At 36.4% G+C, this 17,637-nt stretch overlaps 1 protein-coding gene across 1 annotated transcript in view; it reads left to right on the top strand.

Annotated features, from left to right (window-relative positions):
* The window catches only part of Arih1 (ariadne RBR E3 ubiquitin protein ligase 1), an 83,177-nt gene that overhangs the window by 48,105 nt on the left and 17,435 nt on the right, over positions 1 to 17,637 (top strand). The window contains exons 4-10 of the mRNA XM_051197616.1: positions 711 to 803; positions 1,332 to 1,387; positions 8,121 to 8,187; positions 10,883 to 10,989; positions 14,285 to 14,327; positions 14,805 to 14,876; positions 17,222 to 17,352. Of these exons, the coding sequence (XP_051053573.1) occupies positions 711 to 803; positions 1,332 to 1,387; positions 8,121 to 8,187; positions 10,883 to 10,989; positions 14,285 to 14,327; positions 14,805 to 14,876; positions 17,222 to 17,352 (569 nt within the window). The remainder of the gene's footprint in view (positions 1 to 710; positions 804 to 1,331; positions 1,388 to 8,120; positions 8,188 to 10,882; positions 10,990 to 14,284; positions 14,328 to 14,804; positions 14,877 to 17,221; positions 17,353 to 17,637) is intronic.

Raw genomic sequence — 17,637 nt, 5'->3', positions numbered from 1 at the left:
TTTCCTTGGCATTTTGTCACTACATTAGAAAAGTAACTAGGAGACAATTCTATTAATATTTTGAAGAAGTTGTTGCCAGCTTGTTTTCCAGAGTTGTGGTAGCTTTTCATATTCTCATGAAACAGTATATTGGAACAGGTTTCCAATTTTTCCATCTCCTTACCTGTTAATATCCATATCTTTGCTGGATGATGGTGGTGGCGCATGGTTTTATTCCCAACACTTGGAAGGCAGAGGCAGGTGGATCTTTGAGTGCCAGGCCAACCTGGTCTACAGAGTGAGTTTTAGGACAGCCCCCAAAGCTACAGAGAAACCCTGTATTGAAAAAACAAAACAAAACAAAAATTTGTCTTTTAAATAATAGCTCTCCTATTGAGTGTGACATAATGTCTCATTGTGGTTTGATTTCATTTCCATTATAGCTAATGAAATTGAATATCTTTCCTGCTTAGTGAGATACTTATATTTGTATATTTGATTGTAAATACCAATGACAGATGCATTTCTTATTAATTAGGTCAATTCTTCAAAGTATTTTTATGTCTAGATTTCATCATATAGAAGTTAATTTTAAGAGCTCTTTGGTTTTGGTCAAATGGACATTTTAACTACTATGAGAATTGTGAGGTAATAAAGCTTTGAGAGACCATGTAGTTGTACTTTTCTTTTTATAGCATCTTTCTTAAAGTTCATGTTTCTTATTCTTACAGTACTTTACTGGCCTTGAATGTGGACATAAGTTTTGTATGCAGTGCTGGAGTGAATATTTAACTACCAAAATAATGGAGGAAGGCATGGGACAGGTAATTTGATTTTCAGTTATAAAATTTGCTTGTTTAGGTCCTTGGTTAATTATAACCAGGTAAATGTTTTGGGATTAAACATTTTTCTATATTAAATAGTTTTTATTTTTCCTTCTCCTTAAAAAAAAAAAAAAAACCCAGACTTTCCAGTTAATAATCTAATCTAGATAATGTGATTCTAGTATTCATTGTCTTGGTAATCTCTATCAGGCTTACCCTGGTAGAGAATTTTGTCTGGTGTTTTGCTTGTAACTTTCCTGTTTTGTGTTTAAAAAACAAAACAACACACACACACACACACACACACACACACACACACACACACACACACACACACACACACACACACCAAACAATTTCTTACAAGGATAGTTATATTCAAAGATGTTTTTCCCATAATAGAAAGGAAAAGGATTGAGATTCTGCAAACAGGAAGGTGGGATCAGAACCTAGCAAACTGCCTGGCAATGGTAAGCATCCATAAATATTGTTGAATGAAGACATAGTTTAAATTTTGATCTTTTTCAGACTATTTCATGTCCTGCTCATGGTTGTGATATCTTAGTGGATGACAACACAGTTATGTAAGTATTTCTGATGGAGTCTGCATGTTGAATGTATTTTTTTTATTGGTTAAACCAATTACCTTTTACTGAGTCCCTCCAAGATGGTCAATTATTAAAACTCTGAAAAGACTTTTTGTTCTACACGTATTCCTTTGTAATGCAAAAAGACACTTACAAGTTGCATAGGAGTCACTCTTACCATAAATTTGGAAATGTGTGGTTGCTAAATATTGGTAAATCTTACAAGTACATAATGGGATGGTGAACGAGTTAATTTATGTTCTCTGGGAAACAGGCTAAGACAGAATCATAGAAGAGTTTTGGAGGCTGGAGTATTGCTCAGTGAGTTGCCCAGCTTATGTGAGGTCCTGGCTTTGATTTCCAGCACCTATAAAAAAACAAAACAAAAATGGAAAATAGTAAAAAAGGAATGTAACACATTATGGAAATATGTGTATTGACTGGGTGATATGTGTGTGCCTTTAATCCCAGCATTTGAGAGGCAGATAGAGGCGAATCTCTGAGTTTGAGGCCAGCCTGATCTACAGACTGAGTTCCAGGACAGGCTCTAAAGCTATAGAAAAACCCTGTCTTAACCTTGTCCCCCAAAGTATGCTGGATTTAAAAGACAGGATCATGCAGGAGAAATAAAGACAAAGTTTTCCAAAAGAAATTCAGTGTCTTAGGTTTTCTATTGGCTGTGAAGAGACACCATGACCATGGCATCTTTCATAAAGGAAAATATTTAATTGGGGTGGCTTGTTTACAGTTCTAAGTTTAGTCTATCATCATAGACTGCTGTAGCTGGTGTAGGCAGACATGGTGCTGTAGCTTAGAGTCCTGCATTTTGTAGGCAGCAACAGGAAGTCGACTGACAGTTACACTGAGGGAAGCTTGAGCAAGAGACTTCTAAGCTTACCCACACATTGACACACTTATTTCAACAAGGCTATACCTCCTTCAACAAGGCCACACCTCTTTATAGTCTCATTCTCTGAGCTTGTGGGAGCCAGTTACATTCAAAATACCACACTCAGCTTATGATGCAGTTAAGTAGCTGAGTCTGGCAGTCTTTGAGGATCTCCAACACTTAAATTCCCCACAGAGGACTGCCTCAATAAAGCAGAAGGCTGTGCCAGAACATTTTTTGATTTATTAGCCACCCACTGCACCGCGCAGGAATAGAGTGGTACTGCTACTACTTTCAAAGGCATTGCAGCTACAAGCTGTAAACAAGTTGTTCTCCTATACAGATGTTATCTTTGGATGGAAAAAAAGAAATTTGGGAAAAGAAGCATAGGGAATTCCTGGTATAAACCAGTGCTGTCTTTGTGCCCTCAAGTTATCATTCCAGGTTGCCAAGCAGATGGAGGTCTTGAATGATCGAGAAACCAATTGTATAATTAGTTTTAGGTAATTGGTTATGTAGAAAGTTTTATCTGTGATTAAAAAGTAGTAAAACAAAATGGCAACAATGTGTTTTAATGAGTAAAGCTAAATTAGCCTGACCAGCATAGCTTTTCAAGCTCCCCTACTCCACTTAAGGAAAAATTTTATTGTGCATGTGTGCATTCATCCCAGTGTGCATATGAAGGTAAGAGGATAACCTATAGGTAGTAAGTTCTCCCTTCCACTATGTCAGTCCCAAAGATCCAACCCAAGTTGTTAAGCCTGTTGGAAAAGTGCCTTTACCTTATGAGCCTTCCTGCTAGCCTCTATTCCTTTTTCCTTTTTTTCCCCCTTCATTTCACCAAACCAGGTTTCTCTATGTAGACCAGGCTGGCCTTGAACTCAGAGATCCACCTGCCTCTTGTCTCCTGAGTCCTGGGATTAAAGATGTGCATCACCACCACCCAGCTCCATTCTACCTTCTTAACTTCAGTCTGCTTTGGTTTATTTAGAACATCTCTACTGCTATTACCAGGCCTGCTTTAATCTTGTTTGTCATAGAATTACTCCTGTTTCCGTTTAGGCTACCAGAATAAATCAGCTACCACCACTCTTCCACTTGATCTATCTTGTCCCCTGGTGCATTCATACCCATTCTTTCTTGAGTGTGGTAGTTTCATCCTATCTAGTGCACTGTATTCTTTCACTCATTCCAGAAATTACTGGGGACTTCCTTGTTACCTACCATTCATAGAATGTCATTCTCTAAAAATAATAAATGTAACATAAAAGTTTAAGTACATTGTATAAGTAAAACAGAATTAGAAGGAAACAAATTATCCCTCAAGACTGGAAATAACAGGAGTAAAAGTTTGGGGTGAGGGAGTGCTGAGTAATATTGCCTAAACCAAAAAAAAAAAAAAAACAAACAAACAAAAAAAAAGTCAGTTTTTAAATATAGTAATGAGCTCTCCCCCTTTCCCTTAAGCATTGTGCAGTGGCTAGACCAAAAAGGGGAGAGTTTATTAGCCATGTCGATGGAAAGAGTTTAACGCCATGGGTTTTTGTCATAGACAAAAGTTAAGACTGTAGTAATAGGATGTGTATTTTAAAAACACAACTTTTATTTTGTGGAGAATGCTTTAGAATGGGGAAATATTCATAATGAGATTTTTTAAAAAGGTTATTTGTAATGTAGGTTAAAGAGGATTTAGGAGTTATTGTGAAGCAAGTTGTAAACAACAGAACTTATAAACAAAAGTGATGTGTGGATAATCTGTTTTCATTTGATGCATTAGTTAGGAACTAGTACCCTTTAGGTTTGAAATCCATTAAACAGAGTAAATGATAGTTAAAGAAACAAGAAGAAACCTTGGAAGAAATGTTTGATGAAGAAAGAAAAGAGTGAAGTCTTAGAGACTAAGGTTTTATTTAAAATAGGAATAGTAGTCAGGCATGGTATACTGGAGTGTGAGCAGATGGATTGCAATCTTGAAGCCTACTATGCTATATAGTGTAAATGGAGTCTCCAGTCTAAAAAGAAAACACACTGGTTAGATGTGTTCATACATGTAGGTGACGCTTTGAGTGAAAAGTACAGAGACCAAAGGAATCGAGAATGTCATCAAGAGGTCACTGGTGATGTCACTTTCTCAGAATTATAAATGATAGTAACAGTCAAAACAGGTCATTGGGTTTCCCTACTACAAAAACTTTACTAGGATGACAGTAGATGCAAGATTGCAGTGAGTTAATTATGGGTAAAAAATGGAGGAAATACAGTAGTTCAGGAAGATGTGCTATCACTTACATCACAGTAGATTTCATAATGAAGTAGATATTTGATATCTAGATAGTCTAGATACCTGAGATATTAGAATACATTTTTAAAGATTTTTTAGCTTTACTTTTAATACTTATTTTGTCTGTATTTTGCTTGCATATGTGTCTGTGTACTCACATCCATACAGTACCCATGGAGGCCAGAAGAAGGCATTTGATCTTCTGGAGCTGGAGTTACTGAGGATTGTGAGTGGTCATGTAGGTGCTGGAATTGAACCTGGGTTCTATGAAAGAGTAGCCATTGCTTTTAACCACTGAACTAATTCTTCAACCCCTAGAACATCTTTTTAATGAAAGAAATTGATACAAGCCCATGAATGTCGCTTGCAGTTAGTCTTAACATGTTGTTCAGTTTTCTCAAGTATTTTAAGAATACTCTTAATAATTTAAGCATTATCTTTCAACTTGTACAAAGTGAAACTATAAGGGTCTTGGAAATTCAGGATCACAGTTGAGGAACTCCTTCCTCTGAGTTCAACCAAAGCCTATTTTCATATCTGTTTTATATAATTGCTGATTTTATTTGGGAGAGGACTAGATAGAAAATGGACAAAAACCATTGTGCCTTGTTTCCTTGAAATCATGGGATCATTAAGCAGATAATATTCCAGTTCTGGGGAGGTTACTCTGTTGTTATAGTGTCTGTCATGCAAGCATGAGGACCTGAGTTTGATTCCTATAACCCACATTTGGAAAAAGGGAAAAAAGACAATCATGGTTACATGCATTTGTAATCAACCCTAATGCATAAAAGATTGTTTCAGAAACCCAAAATGAATGTAACCCAGAGTAACAACACCTAAAGTTGTCCTCTGGCATGCATGTGCATGTATATGCATATGTATATAACATGCATACACACACACACAAATCAGAAAAAACATGATGATGTTCCTATGAAATAAGCAAGCAGGTCAAAGTTAAACACGTTTAAATTCACACATAACTTATGTAAGTATAAATCAAAATTAGATACTCTAACTTAAAGGGTTTTTTGTTGTTTTGTTATTTGTTTTTAATATTTCAGATTGGATAAAGATAAAAGAACTTTGGTAATATTTAAAGTCATGGGAACATAATATGATAAGGACTATATACTATTACAGCATTTGTGAATTGATGATTGACAATTTTTCTTAGCACTTAGATAATATTATACTGCTTGTTGTTAATTTTTGCCTCCAATTAAATGTTTCTGATGACTTAACTATTTCCCCACCCCACCCCCTCATATTTGGTGCTTTAACAATTTTGTCTTTGGTTTACAGAAATTTGACTCTTAATTTGTCTAGGTGTGGTTCTATTTGTGTTTGCCCTGTGTATAGCTTTTTGAACTCTGGATTCACAAGTTAATATTTGTCTTAAAATTTGAGAACTTTTTGCTTCTTATCTCATGGGGTGTGGATGTGAGGCATGGTATCGCTGTGTAGTCGTAGCTAATCCCAGATTCACAGAGACCCTCCTGCCTGTCTCTCCAATGTTGGGGTTAAAGTTTTGGGTCCTTTTAGAATCCAGAAGAGGACATCAGGTCCTCTGGAGTTAAGAGTTGCAAGTGGTTGTGAACCAACTAGTGAGGTTCTAGAAATGCTGATGTATTTAGCAGCTGAGTTATTCCTCTAGTTTGTTTTGTTAATTGAGGGAAAGACCCATGTTCCCCCTGCTAATCCTTAAACTTAAATCTAAACTCATGCGTTAGCTCTGTCCATATGCTGTGATCAGAGGTAGCCACATCACCATGCTTATTTAGCTCATTATTTCTTGAAATGCCTCTCTCAGTGTATATTTTTGTGGTATGTGTTTATGTGGGAACATATATGGTAGCATATGTGTATGCATTTGCATAAGTGTGGTGTGTGTGGAGCTTCAAAGCTGACATTGGGAATTTTTCTAGATTGATCTACACTTTATTCATTAGGACCTAGTTTCTTAGTTGAACCTCTGCTTCAGGTAGCCTAGCTGTCTAGCTTGCTTCAGGAATTCCTGCCCCTGCATTATTTATTAGTACTAGAATTATCGATGGTATAACTTTATGCTGGGGATCTGGACTTCACGCTTCACACTTGGCATGGTTAACCTTTTACCCACCGAGCCATCTATTTTAATAATAAAATATTATTTCTGTTTTTTCTTGACCCCATCATAACCCCATTATACCTATTGACTTTTTTTTTTTGCCACACATTTCTTGGATGATCTGCTCATTTTCATTATTAGTATATTTATTTGTTTCCAAATATTCAAAGCATTTTTTGGTACATCTTTTTGGATGGAGTTCTTTTTTATTAGTTTTTGTTTTCATGTGTTCTCTGATTTTACTATTTTACGTTTGTTGAACCCTTTAGTCAGAATTTCGTTTTTTGTTTTTCAGGGCTAGGGAACTGAAGTTACACTTGGTAACTGTGATTTATTTATTGAGAGACTGCTGATTTCATTATTAAAAACATTTTTTTTTTATCATAGCTGCCCCCCCATAAAGTATGAAAAGACTGGGCATGATAGCTCATGCCTTTAATCCCAACACTTGGGAACCAGAGGCAGAAGGATCTCTGTAAAATTAAGGCAAGCCTGGTCTACATAGTTCCAGGACAGCCAAGAATATGTGTACTACATAGACTCTATATTAATTATGATGATGATATTAATGATGAGGATGAGGAGCCAGGAATATGTGTACTCGATAGACTCTGTGATGATGATGATATATTATTGATACATTTTAATAGGAATTAGAGTCAAAGCCAGAGCATTCAAAACTGTCTCATTCAAAAATAAACTATATGCTTTTTAAAAGGTTAATTTGTTAGTAGCCATCACCCACTACCACTTGGCTTAATACCAACTGAAAACAAAAACAACAAAACCCTGACAGTGGTGATTTAGCCCTTTTTTTTTTTTTTTTTTTTTTTTTTTAATGTCTGGGCATCTATACCATTTTCCTATGACATTTAGAAAGATGCTTCCCATAAAACTAATGCAACTTCAGCTTTACAGTTGCTCACTTTCATCCCTTGTGTTCTGAATCACAGAAATTGGTGTGCAGAGTGTTCAGGGTAGACAGAGACAACAAGGTTACTGTGACCCCCCCCCCCATTTAATTGCTAAGAAGTCTCCCATGAAGGCAACCCTCAATATTATATTCACATTGGTAATCCCAATACCTGGGTCCACCTTTTAACATTCTTGTTGACAGTGTGTTTCACTTATTGCAATGAGTTGGGGGTTTAAAGGAAGGTAGTCAAAAATTGCCAACAGAAAACTGTAGATACAAACTTAGTCTTTAGACTGCAATGTGAACTTGGCAAAATAGAATATTTAGTATATAAGATATGAGGAAATTGTCTATCCAAGTCAAATAACAGAAACTTGGAAGTTCTTGGATTGATTGAGGATAGACCTTTTGATATTAGGGAATTTTTTTTTTTTGTCATAGCATAAGTAGATTTTGAAGTTTCATTTTATTTATATATGTATTGAAACTTGGCTTAATAAACGTAATAAATTTCTTTTATCTTGGTTTCAGGCGCCTGATCACAGATTCAAAAGTTAAATTAAAATATCAGCATTTAATAACAAATAGCTTTGTAGAGGTAAGTGATTTATTCTTGTCTGATTTTAGTTTTCAAAAATTCTTTTTATTAGTAGGAAAACTAGTTAGATTCTTTTTGTTGTAGTTTTGTGAGGTTTGCTTAGGGTCTCACTATATATCCTTGGCTGGCTGTATAGACCAGGCTGGCCTCTAATTTATAGAGAGCTACCTGCCTCTGCCTCCTGAATGCTGGGTGCCCAATCATCTGAAATGCTAGTTTTTTCAGCTAAAATACTAGTTTTCAAACTATCAAGAACATGCTACCATAATTAGAACACTTACTAAAAAAATAATTTTGAGCTGTGCTAATAATAGGGTGTCCTAACATTGCTATTTCTTTAATTGTCTTCTGATCCATTGCCAATAAAGAATACTGTAGTTATCGGGCTGGAGAGAGTAACTGGCTACATGAGAGGACCTTGGTTCTTTTCCCAACACCCACATGGTAGCTCACAACTGTATGTATTTCAGTCCCAGGGGATGCGGTGTCCTTTTGTTTTGTTGTGGATGGGCCCAAGGCATGAGCATGGTGCACAGACACACATACGGGCAAAATATGCCCCACTACATACACATACTTTTTTACAAAAACAAGGTGCTGTATTTATGTGTTTTTTCTTACACCAGTGGCCAGAAAATTAAGGCTTACCTGTGTTTGCAAATAAAGATTTATTGGAGGTGGGTATGGTAGGACATGCATTCAGCAAGGCAGAGGTGGATCTCTGAATTCCAGGACATCCAGGAGTACAAAGAGAGATGTTGTTGCACAAAACAAGCAAAGAAAAAAGGATTTATTGGAAAATATTTATTGCATATTTGGTTTTACTGATTTTGTGCTGTGATGATAGAATTCACGAGCTACTACAGAGAAAATGTATATATAGGCCACAAAACAAAATGATTTACTCTGGGGTTTATTGAAAGTGTTAGTACCTATTACAGTAATGTCAGTATAGCTTGGTATTTTTATTCTAGAAAAGTCTTCACCTGTGTTTCAAATGAAACTGTAAAATTGCATGTTATAGATATACTGTACAATTTGAAATTTTCAGTATACTTTATGCAATTGATCTCCTAGTAAGTTGTACCCCTTGCTAGTAAGTTGACTTTTGAAGCCTTGTGCAGAACGTTACTTAAGACATGTTTTATTTATGTAATAAAAATATTTCATAGTTTGTATTTCACTTGTGCGGGATGATACACACTGGGAAATTCCAGCATTGGAGACACTGGGGCAAGAGAATTGCAAGTTTTAGAGTACTGTGGACTCCCTAGCAAGACAAACAAAAACCAAAGTCAAATACTGCATAAGGTAGAGGCTGGTGAATGTCTGAGTTCTAGGTCAGCCTGCTCTACATAGCCAGTTTTAGAATAGCAAGGTCTATATAGTGAGACCTTGTCTTTAAAAAAACAAAGTGATAGAAACAGTTAAGAATCAGTTAAAAGGATTATTTTGTTTTCAAGCACTAGTAAGATATAATCTTTTCCTTTGGTTTTTGTGTTTTTCTCTAGTCTGGAAATAACCTAAGTCCATTAGCTTATCCCATACCTGATTTTCTTGCATGTTAAAAACATTTCCTGTGTTTATTGTGGTGGTGAATACCTGTGTGGATGTTAGCACAGCGAATTCCAGGCCAGCAGGGACTGTATAGTAAGACCCTGTCTCAGAAATGAAAGTTTACTCTAGAATCAATGTTTGTTAATAATTACAAGAATGTCTAAGCTAGCACATGGTTGATTAATCCTATTATCTCAGAAATTGAGGGGCTGATATAGAAGGATTGTCATACACATCTGGAGGCAGGCCTGGGATGTGGAGTGATAGTTTAACTCTCAGTAGGATTTATAGGGAGAATGAAAAATAGTTCTTATGTTTCATAGAATTTTAAGATGAATAATCTTGTGAGGGTCTGGGGATACAGCTTTGTGATAAAAGACTTCCCAAGTAGGTATGAGGTTTGGTGCCCAGAACCAAAGAAAACAAATAATGAATCAGTAACTAGGTAATCTCGTGTTGGAGATGTAGCTCAGTTGGTAAAGCACTTGCTTAATGTGCGATCCTAAATTTTATTCCCAGAATTGAAATAAGTTGCAAGGATTGCTTAAACATTGAAGAAGCTTCTGTAGTGTAACCTGCTACTTATTAATTATTTATGTATTTTTTGTTTGGCTTTGTTTTCTTTTTTGTTTGTTTTACTCAGACCCCTTCCCCCCCACGTCCTGGGATTAAAGAAATTCATCAGCACCACCACTTGGCTAATCTGCCACATTTTTAACAAAGTAAAATAGAAATATCATATATTTCCTTAGATGGAGGAAAAAACAACGCTCATTTCTCATTAAAAGATGATAATTACAAGTGGGCTATGGTGGCACATACCTTTAATCCCACCACTTGGGAGACAGAGGCAGGTGGATCTCAGTTAAGGCTAGCCTAGTCTACAAAGTGAGTTCCAGGACAGCCAAGACAATTACACAGAGAAGTCTTGTCTTGAAATTCCCCCACCCAAAAAGGGGGAAAAAAGATAATAATGAGAAAAAAATCACACATAGAACATAGAAGCGCTATTGTACGAGACTACAGTAGCAGTCTTTATATGGTTTTGTTATCTCTTTATCTTATACCAGATGTTATAAAATTTGTGTAGTTTAACTTGCTATTTTTTTTTTTTAAGATTTTCTAACTTGTGTTTCAGTGCAACCGACTGTTAAAGTGGTGTCCTGCCCCAGATTGCCACCATGTTGTTAAAGTCCAATATCCTGATGCAAAACCTGTTCGATGCAAATGTGGACGCCAGTTTTGGTAAGCAAGTGATTTCCTAAATGAATGTAGGGTTTCTTTCTACTTTTTCTTTTTTCTTTTCTTTTCTTTTTTTTTTTTTCTTAGTAATAAAATGGGGGGAGGGGATCCGCAATGGGAGATGAGTGATAATAGTTAAAAATTGTGTATATTTCTTTTAAGATGTAAATCACATTTTTTTCATTCTCTCTCTGATGCTTTTCTTTTGGAGAGGTGTGTGGGTGGTGCTTATGTTCTTATGTGTGTGCTTGGTGAGGGTATGGTGGTGTCTTGGGGAATCAACCTCCAGTCAGACTGTAATGGCAGCACTCCCACTGAACCATCTCTCTGGTCCTGATTGCTGTTGTCATGTTATATTTTTTATTTCATCTGGCTTTTGCTCTCTACCTTTATATTGTCACAGATTAAGGGATAAACAATGCACAGTTTATTTAAAAACAAAAACGTCCTTGATTTAGACAAATTTTAATATTACAGGAAAATGTAGGTAATCTTGGTTGTTTATGCCAACTTTCTTGGTTATGTGGACCTTTAGAGTTCTATAGTGTATTTTTTGTCCGTCTGGATACCATACTTCATTTATCAGAAATTGTTCAACACCAAATATTAGGGAATACCTTAGTGTCTCTGAACTGTTTAGCAGCCTTTCTTTTTTTAATGTGACTCCTTCCTGAGAATTTACCAGTTTGAAAGTTCTTACTCCTTTTTCATTAGTAATTCATCTCTAAGACCATCTTTCCATTCAGAAGCCAAGCTGCATCTTGAACAATGTTTATTCAATTGAATATTTAGCTTTATTGTTTATACATTTTACCTTGCATAAAAACTATCTGGTACAAACAAAATTAAGTCAGTTTCTACTTTTTGGAATGAATGGTTGTGCTCTAGTTTATAATAGCATGTTCCTCATTTTCATCAATGACATCACCAGAGTGATCTTTATTGGCTTTAGCTCTACACACATTCTATTTAGAATTGTTAGATATTTTTTTAAGATGACTGAGAGTTTCTCCTCGCCTCTTCTTTCATTATTAAGTCTCACCACAATCACCCTGGAATAGTGTATTCACAGTAATGTATTCTTTTTCTAACACATACCCCAAATCTTGTCTATAATTGAGTTTCAAATCTGCTTCCTTACTTTAGGCTTTATTAGAAGAGCCTTCCTCACTTCTCATACCAATTTCTTTTATTTATTTATTTATTTATTTTTATTTATTTATTTATTTATTTTATGTGACCACGTCCATTTAAATGAAAACAAACATTTATAGACAATATTTGGGAATTTGGGCGTTCTTTCCAAACTTCCTGCTGGTAAGGGGCGCTGTCATGGGGGATTCGAAGAAGATTCAGAAATCCTGGCTCTAGTCTGTAAGGCTGCTTATTCCAGCTGTTTTGAATCATATCAATTTCTTATAACAAAATACCAAGATAATTCAGTATTTACACAGCAGGAATATACTTCTCAAGCTGGGAAGTCCTGGGTTATTGTGCTGGTAGATTACTTGTGTTGGTGTTGGTTTGCTTTCTGCTATATAGAGGATATCTTGTGAATAATTTCACATGGTGGAAGGAACAATACAGCTGTCGGCATCTCTTTATTGTATTGTTCATGAATACAGCCCTCATGATAAGGTGCTTGTTCTGCAAGAGTTAGAGACCTGAGTCCCAGAACCACACAAAGCTGGGCACTGAGCATGCATCTGTACTCCCAGTGCTTCTATGTGGTTATGGGAGGTAAAACCAAGAAAATCTCTGGGAGTTCGTTAGCTAGCTAGGCCAGTATACACAGCAGTGAACACCAAAAAGGAAAGAAAGGTCTGCTTTAAACAAGGTCAAAGATGTTGTCCTCTGAGAATTTTCAAATGTTTGCTATAGCACTCATGTACCTGTTCTCACCTTTGTAACAGAGGAGAAGAAATCTGATTCCATACCTACTTTCAAATGTATGTTTTAGTAAGAAACATTTTTTTGTAAAGATTTATTTTTGTGTATTAATGCTTCTCCTATATGTATGTCTCTGTATACCATATGCATTCAGTGTCCACAGAGGCCAGAAGAGGGAGTTGGTTGTCAACCACCATGTGGGTACTGTGGGTACTGGCAGTCAAACCTAGGTTCTCTCATTGAGCCATCTCTCCATCTTCTTTTCTCTTGTTAGGAAATGAAATGTGGCATACATTTGTAGCTCCTTGGTACCCTCTTCCATTGGATTCCCTGTCTGCCTTGTTAGAGAAATAATCATTTCATTAGCGCCATTAGTTCTCTCTTTGGCAAACTTTTTTAAAGCATTCTTCTAAATTTCTTGATTACCACATTAATCAGCAATTTCATTTTAGATAAGCTTTACTAAATTTGTTCTCTGACAATTTTATACACGTGCAGTATATTTTGATTATTCTGCCCTCCCTTTTTTGTCATATCGCCCTCCTATTCCTATCACCCATTACCAGTGCATGCTTAGAATCCCATTCCCCACATTCACATCTTATCTTGTGAGCCCCTTCTTTGTGGCCATGAGTTTGTCACAATCCATTGGAGCCTGGTGTGCTCCAAACCTGTGGATACACTGTTGTGGTGTCCTGTGTCATTCCTACCCCTCCAGCCCCTCACCTCACCCCCATTTTGAGGAAGGATGTTACGTAGTCCAAGCTAGCCTTGAGTTCCCTATTCTCCCTGAGGCCTAGGATTTTACTGGCTACCATGCTCAACTTGAGCTGTTTTCATAAGCATTTGTATTTCCTTCATTTATAACCCTATTCCTTAAACATAAATGTGCTTAGTGCTATTGTTACACATGTGAGCCACCATTATTTTTTACTTTGAATAGATTGGCCAGTTACATTTTTCTCTGTAGGGCTAAGTTTAATCTAGTCACATTAAGCAAAGATGTCTGCATTTGCATCTAATGTATTGTTTGCCAAATTGACATGAAATTGTGAATTTACCTGCAAATTGGGATCTCTGTTCTTCAGTTGAAGTACTGAGTGAATGAAGATAGAATATGTATTGGTGAAACACTACTAAAAGCTTCTCGGTACAACCTGAGTGAGAAATTCTTGTAGTAGTTGTTACCAGGGCATGTGTTTATGCATTTAGTCATTCTCATTTCATACCTACTACAACATGGTGGTCCCACAGCACACTCATTCTGAAAAAAATTCACTTACCTTGGTATTTGCCAATCATGTGGAATTTCCTGACAATACCAGGGAACTGTAGTGTGTGAAATGATTGAGTTGGTTACTTACAATAAGCAGTATTAATTATTTAAACTTTTTGTGTCCTTTAACAGCTTTAACTGTGGAGAAAATTGGCATGATCCTGTTAAATGTAAGGTGAGAGGTTTTGTTGTTGTTTTTTTTTTAATAATGAGTCACCATATTTCTAAGATCTGATTTAAGATAACAGCTAATGACTCTGTATTAGCAAACTGAAGATTTTATTCTGCCCTTTTTATTTCAAGTGGTCATTTGCAGGTATTCTAAGTGCATTCCTTAGAATATCAAGTTCCTGCTTATTCTTAGAACATCCATGAATAGGGCAGCTCAGGTGTTAAGCCTTGTTTTGGAGGAATAATGCTATGGTTTGACATTTCCTCAGTGTTCTAGGCTCCCTACTCAACTTTAACCAGACAATTCTTCTGTTGATCCTATATAAATGAAATTTTACAGCCACAATATTACTTTGAGAATATACCTAATGATAATTTATTTCTTTTTTACTTTTACACTTAAAACTTGCCTTCAAGTGCTGAAGTAATTTGCTATCCTTTATCTTTTAGTTATATTCTAATAATTGTTATTTTCAAATAGTGGTTGAAGAAGTGGATTAAAAAGTGTGATGATGACAGTGAAACTTCTAATTGGATTGCAGCTAATACAAAGGTTGGTCTGTCTGTCTGTGTGTGTCTCCCCACAACAACTCCAAACCTGAACTTTTGATACGGTTAAGGGTAGATGTATAAGCATTAGCAAAAGCAGTGTGAGTTTGTGTTGGTAATGAGTCTTATGATAGCTTTTATCCATTGCCTATTGATTCTTTAATTACTTTCAGGTGTTTATTTTATTGAGGGCTATAAGACAGTATGCATAGTGTTCTGCTTGTTTGGTAAAAAACACGAGTTTCCTGTGGAACATGGAAATTTTGCTAAGCAAGATTTGTTTATATACTCCATCCAGTTTACCTATATTGACCTAATGTTCATTTTTTTTTTTTTTTACCCCTTTAAAACATCTTTTATTTTGTGTGCATATGAATATATGTACTCATGTCCAGGTCAGGGGAGAACAACTTGCACAAATCTGTTTTTGCTTTCCACTATGTAGGTATAGTCTACTAAACTGTTAGACTTGGTGGCCAGTCCATTTCTCAGTTTTAATTTTTTGAAGTCAGTCTCCTTTTTTTTTTTTTTTTTTTTTTTTTTTTCTCCAAGACAGGATTTCTCTGTATTAGTTTACCAGGCTGGCCTCAAACTCACAGAGATCTGCCTGCCTCTGCCTCCAGAGTGCTGGGATTAAAGGCGTGTACCACCAACGCCTGGCTTTAGAAGTCAGTCTTTAGAGGCCAGGATTTAAGCAGAGTAACTGATTTTATATGTGACTTAAGTGAAAAATTAAAAGTGAACCAATGTGGTAATCTTTGTATTTACTTTGAAATATGTTATTAGTGAAGGTAGTTGTAAATTCAATCTCTTTGGGACTGTTGCTCATTTGGTAGACAGCTTGCCTAACAGGCACAAAGCCCTGGTCTTGACCCTGAACACCATATGAACTAGATGTGGTGATACATCCTGTAATCTAAGCACTGTAGAAGTGAAGATGAGGGTCAGAATTTCAAGGACAGCACAAGTTACACAAGAAATTTTTTTTTTTCCCCCTTTCTTTTCCTTTTGGTTTTTCAAGATAGAGTTTCTCTGTGGCTTTGGAGCCTGTCCTGGAACTAGCTCTTGTAGACTAGGCTGATCTCCAACTCAGAGACATCATCCTGCCTCTGCCTCCCTAGGATTAAAGGCATGTGCCATCACTGCCCAGCGCTACATAAGATCTTGTATGAAAACATTAAAACAAGGGCTGAGAAGATGCCTTGGTCAATGAGAGTGTTTTCTGAAGAACTGAGTTCAGATCCCTAGCACCCATATAAAAGACAGGTGTGGCTTTGTAACCCTCAGTTCTAAGTTTCAGAAACAGTTGGATTCCCTGGAGCCCAGTGGTCAACCAGCTTAGCTGAATTTGAGGAACTCCAAGATCATTGAAAGTATCTGAGAGGGTTAAGGCTGAAAGCTATATATAGCACAGGACACCTAAAACCATCTTTTGCACACATGTAGGCACAATGTCCACAACACTCAAATTTTAAAGATATTAAAAAGCTAGACATTGTGGCACACAGTTAATCCCAGCACTTGGCAGGCAGAGGCAGAGGCAGGTGGATCTCTTGAGTTTGAAGCCAGTCTGATCTACATAGTGAGTTCTAGGACAGGCAGGGTTTGTTAGAGAAACCCCGTCTCATCAAGGACCAAAGTTCTAAAAAGTACATAGAAACAAAAGCAGAAAGCGTGATCTTCCATGCGGATTCCATTTGAAAGTCAGGGCCTGACTCTGACCTAGAATTAGTTTGTTATTCCCTACCCCCACCCTTTATTATTTCTGTTTTATCTTTTATTCATGCATCAAATAGAATAATTAGGTTTATGGGTTTATGCTGCATATAAAGCTCTTAAGAACAGTGAAGAATAGTGCAGCTAGGTGACACTAAACAGTGTGTTAAGATGAATATAATCTTCAGTCAAACTTACTGTGTCTGATTAAAAATATTTTGATTGTTTTCACTGGGGTCGAGATGATTTAGCAGCTGAGAGCACTGGCTGCTGTTCCATAGGACCTGGGTTCAATTCCCAACACCTATATGGTAGCTTACCACCTTCTATAATTCCAGCTCCAGAAGATCTGGTGCCCTCTTCTGGCCTCCACAGGCACTTGTACACAGATGGCAAACACACATAAAAATAAAAATAAATATTTTTTAAAAAGCATTGCATTGTTGTATTTGTTAAAGCCCAGTAATAATGATACAGGTAATTTTTAATGGTATTTATTACATGCTTACAACTTTTGTTAGTGACTTACGTGTATTAACTACATAAATGAAATCTAGATGTGGCCTCTCCCATCAATGGTAGCAATACAGCTTAGTGTAGCATTGACACCAACTTTATAGTTTTTTTCCATAGGAATGTCCCAAATGCCATGTCACAATTGAGAAGGATGGCGGTTGTAATCACATGGTTTGTCGTAACCAGAACTGTAAAGCAGAGTTTTGCTGGGTGTGTCTTGGCCCTTGGGAACCACATGGATCTGCCTGGTAGGTTGGACAAATGGTAGAGTATGTTAACATAATTATGGGATGTATACCACATATAAATGATATTTCTGCCTTTGATTATTACCTGACTTGAGCTACATAAACTATGTCATTTCAACAGAGAAATCTGTTCGAGATAGCCACAGCAAGGGATTTCTCACAGGAATTAATAATTGAGATGAACCCTTGGCTTGAGGTTTTCATTAATTGAAGTTGGAAACAAAGGAAAAGGAACCCTGAACAGAGTTGGAGTTAATGATTTTGATGTTTACATTGTCTGATACG

This window comes from Phodopus roborovskii, unplaced genomic scaffold (genome assembly GCF_943737965.1).
Source record: "Phodopus roborovskii unplaced genomic scaffold, PHOROB, whole genome shotgun sequence".
Classification (NCBI taxonomy): domain Eukaryota; kingdom Metazoa; phylum Chordata; class Mammalia; order Rodentia; family Cricetidae; genus Phodopus; species Phodopus roborovskii.
The sequence above is the reverse complement of the archived record's forward strand: the minus strand, read 5'-3'. Positions and strand labels throughout refer to the sequence as shown.